This window comes from Perca flavescens, chromosome 9 (genome assembly GCF_004354835.1).
Source record: "Perca flavescens isolate YP-PL-M2 chromosome 9, PFLA_1.0, whole genome shotgun sequence".
Classification (NCBI taxonomy): Eukaryota; Metazoa; Chordata; class Actinopteri; order Perciformes; family Percidae; genus Perca; species Perca flavescens.
In genome coordinates this window covers 19819239-19831863 of record NC_041339.1, presented here as the reverse complement: position 1 = coordinate 19831863, position 12625 = coordinate 19819239, and the positions used below count along the sequence as shown (strand labels likewise).

At 38.4% G+C, this 12625-nt stretch overlaps 1 protein-coding gene across 1 annotated transcript in view; it reads right to left on the bottom strand.

Annotated features, from left to right (window-relative positions):
- Positions 1-7452: 7452 nt before the first annotated feature.
- Positions 7453-12625, bottom strand: part of pex5la (peroxisomal biogenesis factor 5-like a) — a 106526-nt gene continuing 101353 nt past the window's right edge. The window contains exons 14-15 of the mRNA XM_028587723.1: positions 10413-10570; positions 7453-7654 (exon numbers count right to left, since the gene is read on the bottom strand). Of these exons, the coding sequence (XP_028443524.1) occupies positions 7453-7654; positions 10413-10570 (360 nt within the window). The remainder of the gene's footprint in view (positions 7655-10412; positions 10571-12625) is intronic.

Sequence of the window (12625 nt, the reverse complement as noted above, 5' to 3'; positions counted from 1 at the left end):
TTCTGTGCAATTCATTTTATTTCTCTGCGCCTTTTGGGGTTTTGCACCATCTTCCTGTTTACGTTATCGTCTTTGTATTTTGTCTTTTTGTTTCAGCTCTTCCTCCAGCTCGGTCTCTTCCATTCTTTTTCTCTACGTTGTTAAAATGTTAAAACGTTTCAATTTGTCACAAAAATGCTTTTTCACTGTCAGCATGTGCACTAGACCAGTGGTTCCCAACCTGGGGTCCGGGCACCCCCAGGGGGGGCGGCAAAGATCACAGGGGGGGCGCGAGTCTTTATCTGGTTTGAGGTTGAGGTAAAAAAAAATGTTTTGCACATGTTAAACAAATTATAATACACTAGAATATATAATGTATACAAAAGTCTGTATGAAAACTATATATTTTGTTGTATCCTCAATTTTCCTGCCCCACGGCATCACTATTTTATGAATGAAACATGCCGGAGAAACAGTGCTGATAACTCCTCTGTATCAAAAAAGAAAGAGAGGCTCTATCTCGAGAGTTACCTCAACTTCGGTTTTGGGTGGGGGGGGGCTCAGCTTTTCTTAGACATGAGTAGGGGGGGCGCCAAGGAAAAAAGGTTGGGAACCACTGCACTAGACGTTGACATTTAGTCATTTGGATTGTACAATTGTACTTTTGTGAGTTGTATTCTCTTTTTCATTTCACTAAATGTCAACAAAGGCTCTTCACTTCTTTTTACTCTGTTGCCTTTTTTGAAAACAAGCTTGTGCCAATTCTGTAGTTTTCATTACATAGATTTCCTGAAGGGATTATTTTAAGTTGACTTTTGTAATGTATGCATTTATCCAAATGTGGCTTAGGTATATGTGAATAGAGTCATGACAGTATATGCAGTGGCACTGTTTACTTACAATGTTTGGGTAATTTAATAAACTACACCTTTGTTGAGACTTGGCCTCTTTAAGAATGAATAAAAAGCTGCAGTTCAAGTGTTTCCTTTTGGAAAATAAAGACACAAGAGCATAGAATATATAACAAGAATTTATTTTAAAAGATTACTTTCATATTGTACGTTTTGAAAGGCGCTAATGCTTTCCTTGTGATTATACAGGGAGAGTAATATGCATTATAGTAGATGTTTCAATAAGTAATTCATATTGTATATAAAGTATATAATTTCTACGTTCATTCATCAAAATATTTTATTCATATGTATGATGCATCGATAAATAAACCAGAACCAACAGCTTTTGTACACCTGTTGAATTAAAGGAGCGAAGAAGAATAAATGCACTGATAACCTTTAGGAAGCCCAACCAATGATGCTGTTAATAACATTTTTGAAATGCTTTATAGAGTGTGAGAACTTGATAATAATGCAGAAGACGAAACCTAGGTGAAAACCAAGGCGTAGCCTTGACCAACTGCCACTTTGCTTGATTGAAAGCCATGATGTCTCTCTCATTGGTGGGCCAAAGTCTCTGGGCGGGCAAAGCAGAGAAAGGGGAGGTAACCTTATGACCTCATAAGGAGAAGATTCCCGATCGGCCCATCTTTGAGCTTTCATTTTCTCAAAGGCAGAGCAGGACACCCAGGGCTCGGTTTACACCTATCACCATTTCTAGCCAGTGGGGGACTATAGGCAGGCCGGGGGAACTCATATTAATGTTAAAAAACCTCATAAAGTGAAATTTTCATGCCATGGGACCTTTTAAAGTCTTGAAAAGCATTGAATTCAGTTTCCTCAAAGTCTTGCATTTAATTTACAAAAGTCTTGAATATTTTCTCTTGCCTGCTGTAGGGAGTAATAGTAGTTATTTTTCATATTTTTCCAGTCTGTTTTCATTTCATACCACCATTTTTCCCAGTGACCGTTTTAGTTCATATTGCCACCTTTCATCACAAAGTGTTCCTTTGTCAATCAAGAGCAACTGGTCAGAGCCAGTCATGTGATTGGCTGTGACATCGAGTAGACAGCCAATCACATAACTGGCTACAATGAGATATAAATGACGTGCAGTTTTTGATTTCACAAATTATTTCATGGTTTTGTGTATATATGTCTGTATTTATTTATAATTAATATATTATTTATTTCATAATGACCTATTTATTTATTCAGTTTTAACACCCTGGGTCTCCATATATAAATCATGATGAGCAAAGATATGCAAACTTAGTACTGAACATATTAATATAATTCATTTAACTGTTTTTTGTTGTTTGCTAATGCAGCACATAACTATTGATAGTGTACAGTAAGCTTTATGAATGGGTGTAACAAGTGAAGTTAAGCATGATCAAGTTTCAACACTAAAAAGCAGTTGGTAACAACAGATAGATAGCTCTATTGGCTGGGGTTATTAAAAGTGTTATCAGTACATTTATAATTTGTAGAAGCCATAATTACAAAATGTCTACAGAATTTCTAAATGTCTAACCCTATGATTAGCCAGTTGTAGCAATGCACCAGTAAGCTCAAGTTCAGCATGTTCAGAAGAGATTAAGTGTGTAACTCCTCACACACTGTTTCTCTGCTCGAGTTGCGCACTCACTCGTTCTATGCAAGAAGAAGCATTTGTGTCGAATATATGCTGACTATGTACATCACTTTTTATCAAGGTTGCAGATTTTCAAAGTGCATTGTAGAAATATTGCAAGAAAACCTCAGGATATATTTCATTTTTCTATGTTAGATGTGGGAGCAAAAGAAAGCACTTCCATGTATTTCATGCATACAAATAAAAACAGCATTCCAAAAAATATATGGAGAGGATCTAGCATGCGATCAACCTCAATCTGTTCCTCAGGAGCATGCGTTAAGCTAGGTCAGTTCACCTGAGAGGGTACAGTAGGTAGGTTCTACAAAAAGAAAACTGGCACCAGGCATCATCCAGTCTCAATGCACTGCAGTATGATGTACACAGTAGAAGTTAAAATTTTAAGCCAGCAATTTAAAGTTTCTTTAAAAAAATAAGTTTCTCATTTTTAACACAACTACAGTATCTTGAAATGCAAAAAACCAAAGGCCTACAACCTCATAAGAAAACTAGAGTTGATTTGGAAATCACAACTTACCAGACATCATGTTTTAAGTTCCCACAGTTCACTATTGACACAAAAGACAGCTGAGAGGACTGGGGACAAAATAGGTGTTTATATTTTAAAATAAAGAGATAATGGCCCAGAATAACTCCCATGTCTCTCAGCTATCTCTCAGGGAACTATTACAAGTAGATTGGGTTTATGGTTTATGGAAACAAAAGTGGGTGGAAGCTTGTCTGGGACTTTCTGAGATTTTGATCTGATAATGAGCTAAATGTAGCTGTGCAGCTGTAACGTAGATGCAAGCAAGAATCTACAGCCTGCTCGGGGCTCTGTGAGGCTGTGCAGTGGTGCTAACAATGACAATGCTAACATGCTGATCTTAAAGGTGCCCTGCCACATGTATTTCATTACTTTGTGCTGATGTCGGAAGTTTTACCATGGACTCTGTAACATTTTTTGTGGAAAAAATGCCTTGGTTACCTTGTTTCAAGCCATTCTAACGTGGTACAGAAAGCCTACAGGAAGCTCAATTTCTGCCAGTTCTCATTAATATTCAACAAGCTAAGCTGTTTGAATCTGATTGGCTAACAGCTAGCCAATGAGAGCCTGGCTGTCAGCATCCTTTACCCAGCGCAACTGGGCGAGCTCATGAATAGTAATGAGCTCAGGCAATATGATGTCAGACTGACCAGCTTTTGTAATTGGCCTGATTTCTCAGCTTATTTCTGTTCAGTGGCTAGAGCTGACAGAGGAGGTAGCAGTTCATTTTCACATTCAACACATAACACAAACACATATGGACCTAACATATTTCAAAAAATACAAGGAAAAACGGTTTTGTGTGGCAGGGCACCTTTAAGCAGGTATAATGTTTATCATTGTCATGTAGTTTTTTTGTGTGAGCGTGCTAACAGTCGCTATTCAACAGTAAACGCAAAGGACAGCTGAGGCTGATGAGAATGTCAGTAATTTTGCAGGTATTTGGTTGAGGGACGAGGTACAGAGACTGTTCAGTGAATAACCTGTCACTGAACACCACAAAACCAAGGAAGTGATACTGGACTTCAGGAAGAAAAGCAACACAGATAACATAAAAGACTCTATACCCATCCTGGCCATCACCTCTTTGAACTATTGCCCTCTGGGAGGCGTTATAGGTCGTCCAAAACACGCACCTCCAGATTCAGGGACAGTTTTTTCCCACAAGCAATTTGCACATTAAATAGGAAAAAACAATAAGCACTTTTCATCCTCATGCACTTTATGTAACACTGTGCAAAAGAAGTAAATTATTTAACTATTTTACTAAATTATTTCACTAGTTTACTATTTACTCTAGTTTTAATCCTTTTACCATCTTCACATTCTCTGCTCTATGTTCTTAGTTTAATGTGTGTTTTTATGTTAGAGTAGCACTTTTAATTTCATTGTATGTACTTACAATGACAATAAAGTCAATTCTGATTCTGACAAACCAAAGTATTATTTGGACACATTCAAATGTTGATCTGATGGTGATGCTAGATAAAAAAGTCAGGGGATCACAAAAGTTATTACAATTCATCCTGAGGGGGGTAAGATTCTCTGTACCAAAGCCCCATGGCGATCCATCCAATAGTTTTCGACATTTTACTAATGGTGGCGTGAGGGCAAAGGTCAGAGGATCACCAAAGTCAGTAGGAGTCATCCTCTGGTGAACATACATTTCTGTACTAAATTTCATGGCAATCCTTTAAAACAGCTGCTAAGCTATTTCAGTCTGCACCAAAGTGGTGGACCGACAGAGCGACATTTCTATCTATAAAGCTGTGCTGCTAGCACTAATTTAAGCCCTATTTGCACAGGACTAGTATTACCAGTGACCTCATGTGATTTAGAAATAACCCACCCCACGACTGTGTTTCATGCGGCGCACTGACACGGGATAAGTGAAGTCTGTATTTTACTCAAGTCCACTGACATTATCCCTGACAATTCTTTTATCATAATAACATCTCTGAATAAATGTGTGCATCCACTTCTGCTTTGTCCTCATTGCCTTTGCCATTGTACAGTCCACTGTCAGCCCCCCTCTGATGCAGATTGTTAGTGGCATGCACATATGTGCTGTGTCTCACTGGGCTCTTCTGCCTCCTTGATCTATTAAACATCATGGTTGGCCACAGAGACTCTCTGCCAAAAAAATTTTCAAAGTGTCTGACTGCAATAGCTACTCATCTGTTTCAGCCTGAAATATCATCTTACTTGTTATGTTGAATGTACGAGTGGATAACATATTAATGTGATTGGTTGGATAATAGTAATAGTTTGCTAGTTGTCCACTTAAAAAAGAGAGTTTTGTTCTCAAAGTGCAACTAAGGGTGAGTTTCAAAGAGAACATATGTGGCCGCTTGTGGAATGATAGCAAAGCTTGATGTACGTCTGTAAATACGGTGAGTGTGAGGTCATGTTGCTACACAACAGAGTTATAAAACATGAAGGCTACACTTTAGGTAGATGGTTCTGTTCTTTTCACAATCACACTTGTTTTGTTCTCCCCCAGCTTCCTAATGAAACACTTCTTCTCATACAGACCATGACATCAAAGCTGTACAGTTTGGAAGATGAATGGCTCTCTTGCCAGTCTCTGGTTTCCCCTGATAGCGTTCTTTCAAAGCACAGAATCACCACCTCCTTTTGGTCCACCAAGGCAGACAGGGACAAACTGACAATTGAGAATGGCAACATAAAACATGACCTTTTGCATAAGATCTGAGAATAAAAACCTACTTTCTACAGCCCACCCAGGCCGTGGACACGCCTGTTAGACACCAAGGTGCTGAGCTATACAGAATAGCAGATTGTCTATCATTTACGGCGAGGAACGTGATGTTCACAGAGTGACTTTCAAACTAGCAACAGAGACGCCAGAGAAGCAAAAAAAAAATCAAAAAGCATGTATAAAGCTTTGCTTCTGTGGTGATGCAGAGGAATTATCTGGAATAACTAGCTCAATACAATCATGTTTTGTGGATGCACGATAACATAATGTTCTCATGTGAACTGAAGTTTGCAGATGGCAAAACAAATATCTTTTCAAATATGTGGAGCATTCTGCCCAAGCTTACATAAATATTTATATCATGCATGATGGCTGAGGCAGACTGATTTAATTAAATGTATGAGTGTCACTGCCTGTGGAGGCACAGCAAAGACACAAATGACTGCATTAGGAAATGCCCCAATCTTTCTTAGGTCTTGGCTTGCAGCTACACATCCAATACCTGTAATATTATTACGCTGTATTGAAATGAATACAGTCGGGAAAATAAGGTTCTGATGTGTACATCAAATGTGAGGGCTATTAAAGCCACCCTAGAAGATAAAAGAGATATTTTTAGACCTGTAACAACTTTTGTTCATGTGAGAAAGTTTAAAAGTTTTCACAATAACGAAGGTTTTACAGATCAATGTTGCCCAGCTTTTGTGTGTATTTCTCCACCCAGTCAGCATAAAGGGAACTAGAAGCTAGGAGCCAAAACCAAAATAATAATCAACAAAACAAAAAATAATGGCTCAGAAAGCTTTCAAGTTTAGAAGATGGCAGGTATTTAAAGAAATTAAAAACAGTCTGAAAATGGCTTAGTGTTTTTTGGTTGCCATAAAAATAGTATAAATAAATATTGTTTTTCGCATGCATTTGAGTAAGGCTTTACAACCTGGCTTGCACATTCCACTTGTGTTAAGAAAGTGAATCTGTTTGTCTGAAGTGCAAAGGGAAAACTTGTGTGTGTTGTGTGTTAATTTTAAACAAGAATCCATTTATGAAAATGCTTATTCATGCAGTATCATTATTCTCCATTGAAAGAAGATGAAAACAAGCCAGGAACAGAATTTGGAGCTCCAGGTCATATGGTGCAGTCTTTATCATGTGTTCACTAAATCCAGGCTTTACGAGGGTGAGACAGTCTTTGAAAGTAATTGGATAACAAAACCATTTTTCTTTTTTTTCTCAAAACCTCAACTTTTCTCTACAAACAGCATGTGAGGGTTCCTGTGTGAGATTCTCAAGCTGCCTGTCTCTCCTGGCTCCAACTCTGTTCCACTGGATGAGTCAGTTTTAATTGATGTGTTCTCTAAGGCATTGCCCGTACAATCTTTGCCCGTCCTTGTGCTCTTTAGGGAAATCACAAATTGCAGTGCAAATCCATCACAAAGCAGTCACTTCAAGCACTTGGAAGAACCTGTCCTCAGAACTGCTCCAAGGTACTTGAGCGAAAAATATGACAACTTTGACGACTGCAGTTAATTTTGACGTGCATAAAAACTACACTCTTGTCTCTAACATCAGATCCAATCCACTCTGACGTGTGCACTTTGGTCTTTTGGCTGTTGGGTAGAAATCAAAGAGTACTGTAAGTGAAGGGGGAAATGCTATTGTCACTACCTCCCATTCCTCAAATGTCTAGGTTAAAGGCCCGCATGAGGAGATCCAGGTCACCAATATTTGCAGCCTGGAAGAGTTCGGGCTGGTCCATCATGGATAAAGCTATCCTCAGAGCAGCCCAGATGTTTCCAGACATGACCTGGTGGGACTGCTGCCGACTCCGGCTTTTCCTCTGGAGGCTTAACGCAGTCAGAAAGTTACTGGCCGCCTCTCTGGAGAAGAAACAATAACAGGAATCAGTTTGGTATGCTGTGTGGCACCAAACAGGTGATTTCACTTGTTAGTAATGATTAAACATCTTCTTACGGCCCGGTCACACCAGCATTTATAGTCAGCGCATGCTCATGGGGGAGAAGTAAATCTGTGCAAGATTTTTAAAAGTGCTGGCCTTTGAGGGAGCGGAACCAGAGGAACTATTGTAGCTTTTCAGCTGCTTGGCACAATCTACTTTTATCCCATCTCTGAAGTTAGGAGACTGAAGTTAGAAAAAAATATATCTTTCTATAAACTACGTGAACTTACTGTCCCGTGAAGTGAATTAATGGTGCCCTGTTAGCTAAATGGTTACAGCCCATGCCACGAAACTGCAACGTTAGACCTTTGTTTGACATTAAGAGCTCAAGATAGCGCCGTGGATGGCTGTCTTGGTGTGTGGTAGTTACACACATATTTACTTTTAATAGTATCTCAATAATTTTATTGTACTTTGTATTCTTTATTTATGTTCTTGACTGTTGCAATACTTGCCTACTGCCTTTATATTTATTTCCATTGTAATATGTTTATTATTATTGTATGGATTGTATGGAACACCAAGGCAAATACCTTGTAAGTGAAAACATACTAAGCTTATTTTGATTCTGACCAGCTAGCTCAGAAAGCTATTGGGACTGACCATACAACTATGGGACTGACTAGGACTTGCATGTTTCCGGCTGGCTAGCGTGTTAGCTTAGCAGAGGCAGTAGTCACCACTAGTCCTGTAAATAGTCCCTCCGTCCATCCCCAAGCTTCTAGCACTGCCTATTACATGGGGATGTAGGTACATGAACTTCACTGTGCCTCTTTCTGGTGTGACCGGGCAAGACAATATGAGCGTGTACAAACTGTGTTTAATTGACATCTCCCTGATTAACTTGTTAGTTTTTTGCAGCTGGGTCAAATTACATTTAGTTACAATTACAATTAGTTTTTTTATTCAGCGTGACTATAGGGAACTGCTAGTTTAGAGAATATTATAGATCCATGACGAAACTGACAGAAGGGCGGGAAAAAGTCACAATTACAATATCATTAGTTTATCAAAAGGCATGCATTTTGGACATTTTCCTAACAAGTGGGTTGCATCCCCTCTCATATGCCTACTGCCTGTAGAAGAGGTCTAATTAGCCAGAATATTGAAAACACCTGTGGGGGTGTACAGAACCTTGATGTATGCTGGTGATCTCATGCATGTGTGTAATTTGCCCAGAATGATAGCCTATACACTGTTACTGGAAAGACATGTTGCTGTTACATTTGTTCAATGGTGTTAACTTTGCATCACAAACCAAATTAGGTTCACTTTTATTCTATTGGGATGAAGGTAGACATGTCAGAGAAATATTGAACCTGGGCAGTTAAACTCTACAGGCTAGGTGAGTCCTAATCATGCTTTTATGCAATGTGATGTGACATGTCATAGGCCTATGTGGATATATTGCAAATGCAGCAACACCTGTTAAGCTATTTAGCGTTACTTCAGTGTAACCTTACAACACACTCTTCCAAAAGGCTGTCAGTACTCCACTTGACCTTGGCGGAAAGTTTGTGAAGGAACAATGATGTTTGTGTCGCAACAGAGACAGATTGCCAATTGTTAGCTTCAACCCTCACTTCAACCCAGACACTGAGAGTTATTTTCTTGTCCTTGATGTCTCCAGGGTAGAAACAACTCTTCCATGAGGATTAATTATTCTCCCCTTAGATGAGGGTCACTGCTTCTCTTCACCAAGCTAAGTATTTGCTGTTTGTTGTGCTAACATGCTAACTTATATCTTCTGTGCACTTGGCTTACTAGTTTTATTGCTCGGACCTGGCTATGTCTTGGCCTCTATTGGTTACTAGCATACTTTCTGATCATATAACTTTACTGCTGCCCTGTAGGCTAGCTTTGTACTGCATGTGTAGTATTTGTTTTTGGAAGCTTGTTTTCTTTTGGATGTTGTCTGGCAGGTGCATTATGAGTCTCACTGATTTAGGTAGCTGAATATGAATACTCATGTTTGGGTATTATGTTATGGGCTAAATTGTTTTTTGCTGCATATTTCCTTTTAGGTTTTTGCCATTTAATATGCTTCTGTAAAATTGACTTTTGTCACACACAAAATGAACATTTTCTTTTTCACACTTTTATAATCAGCCATCTAGTGATACAGAAATGTATCACAAAAAAGCAATTGCTGCTACACTTAACATTAAGTTAATATCTTATATGTAGGCTGCTATGTAGCCTACTGTTATTCATCTGCTCATCACAAACTACTCCAAATCACAAATGTTGGGATTTTGAATTAGAGCTGCAACCATTTTAATAATTGGTTAATTGTTTGTCATTTTCCAAAGAAAAATACCAAACATTCTCTGGTTGCAGCCTCTTTAATGTGAGGATTTAATGGTAATTATTATATTTTTAAGGTTTAAAAGAACTCTGGATAATGACCATGCTGTGGGTAATTATAACAGGGATTTTTCACTATTTTCTGACATTGTATAGACCCAATGATTACCTACTTGCTTAATTGAGAAAATAATAGGCAGATTAATTGATAATCGCAGCCCTAATAGGTGGGTTGCTGAGTTTAAAGTATATTTATCCTTACTTTGCTAGATTGTATATTCTCTTCCATGGCTGGAAGTACCATTTGGACTTTTCTCCATGGGTGCTAATGAGAGTTCTGTCCCACTCTCCTATAGCCCCAGGTCACTCACCTGTGTGCCCCCAGGTTAATACAGCTGATGCCCAGGTTGTAGCGGGACCTGATAAAACCTGGTTGCAGCTCGAGGGCTCGCGTGTAAGCCTCCACAGCTTCCTTACTCCGGTCCCCGTTCGCCAGTGTGGCCCCCAGGCGGTTCCATAACAAGTAGTCCTGGATGGGGGGTGAGTAGTGGTGTTGGTTGAGGGATAAGCAATGTCAGAGGGTGACGATGAAAGATTTGTTTTTAGTGATGTTCACTGGGATGTGTGTTACATATGTGGCTTGAATATATAATATATGTATGTATTTAAAGTAGCTACGAGGAACTTTTAAATGTTTCTGAAACATGTATTCTTAATCTGATGATCATAAATGACCTGTAACAGCAAAAGACTAACAGTGAAAAGAAAGCTAATTCTGTATAGTTTTTATTGATGCCTTTGCCTCGCAAAGTCACAAAATGATTTACAGCAGGCAGACCGGCTCTACACTCACAAAGTCTGATAGGTCACTGAGCCTGTGTTATTGTATCCAGCCAAGTAAAAGGTTGTAGGAGATTTCTTTATGTAGGCCTAATTGTATTTTAATTTTATTTTAGAAGTTAACTGTTGTAGTTATTGCTGATACTGGGGCAGGGCAATCAGAAAAAAAGGAAATTAAACAAAGAACAACTAAAAGCTAAAAGGGGAGAGTGACAGACGACGGAATCCCGAGTCAACTTGGTCTGGCTTTTAACAGATGGAGATTATTACGGGATTGTAAAGGATTCAGAACCGACCCTGAAGAACCGACCCTGAATTGCCCCTCTTCCTCCTAGACAGGTATGTAATTACCTAAGTTAAGTTACCGTACGCAACAATTGAAATGCAACAATGCATTGGTACCGTATTCTCTTATTGTAAATGAATGATTTCTATCTGAGTAAAACATTCATCGCAACTATATGACCTCCCGGTAACGCTAACTCAGTAATACAGTGGGTAAAAACGTTACATGCTTTCCTCCAGTGGACGTTACGTACATTTTGCTGCACTGGGCACATTATTTTTGCCTTTGTTATTGTTGTTACTATCCCTAGATAATGGTAGATTTGTGTTTTCTAGTATTTATTCACGTATAAAGGTTTAACATGGATATTAGGGCTGAAACGATTCCTCGAGTAACTCGAATAATTTGATTACTATAAAAGGGATAGTCAACAAGTTGGCAAGTCAACAAGTTGGCTCTTTAGATCAAATTGTGGTCACCAGTACGTATTTTCTTGCCTTTGTTTTTGGTAGTTGTGTTTGTGTAGGTTCATCAGCCATACAACTCTGTGATTTAGCTACTTTTGTCAGGTCCGCTTCGTGGAATGACTGATTAAGTTTAGGGCTGAAACGATTCCTCGAGTAACTGGAATAATTTGATTGCTAAAAATCCTTGACGCAAAATGTTTTGCCTCAAAGCTTTCTTTAATTAATGTTACCAATGTTCGTTCACTGTGTTTCTGCATGGAGGATTATTATTGTCGCTGTCACTGTCGCTACTGTACAGCTGATCAACAATCTACTAGCATACGTGTAACAGCTGTGTGACATTGTAATCAAATAAGTAAATGAAAATAGGTTGAGTATAACTAATATTTACATATTGGCCTATATACAGATCAGTCTCAGGTTACTAGTACTAGTTACTACAGGAAACTAGTTCTGACAATTTAAGGTAATGTTTATGTATGTTTAATGTATTCCTTAGTTTGAGGTTGTTATTGCATTTCAGAAAATATTTTCTTTAAAAACAATGTAATATGTGACTTAAATGCTGTATAATATAATAATTGCTTTTTCCGAAAATTAAACCAAACTATTGTATATTATTGCTCTTCAATAAAACAAAAGTATTCCTTATCTGATTACTCGATTAATTGATGGAATAATCGGTAGAATACTAAATTACTAAAATAATCGATAGCTGCAGCCCTAGTGGATATAGCTAATGTTTTGCAACTATGCAAAAGGAAAAGATCTTTACGACAGCAGTTGTGGTAAAAACACTACCACTTTTGTCCTAAAGGGCCACTAGACAAACTGAAAGTTCCTTGTAGCCACTTTAATTAGTAAACACACTGGCGAACTCCTTTTGAGCCTGAGAAACTCATCTGCAACATTATCTTAAAGTCTAAAATGCTTTCCAGCTCTGAAAGACCTGATCAAGCAGCAGACATTGTGTCCAACAGAATAAGTAAAA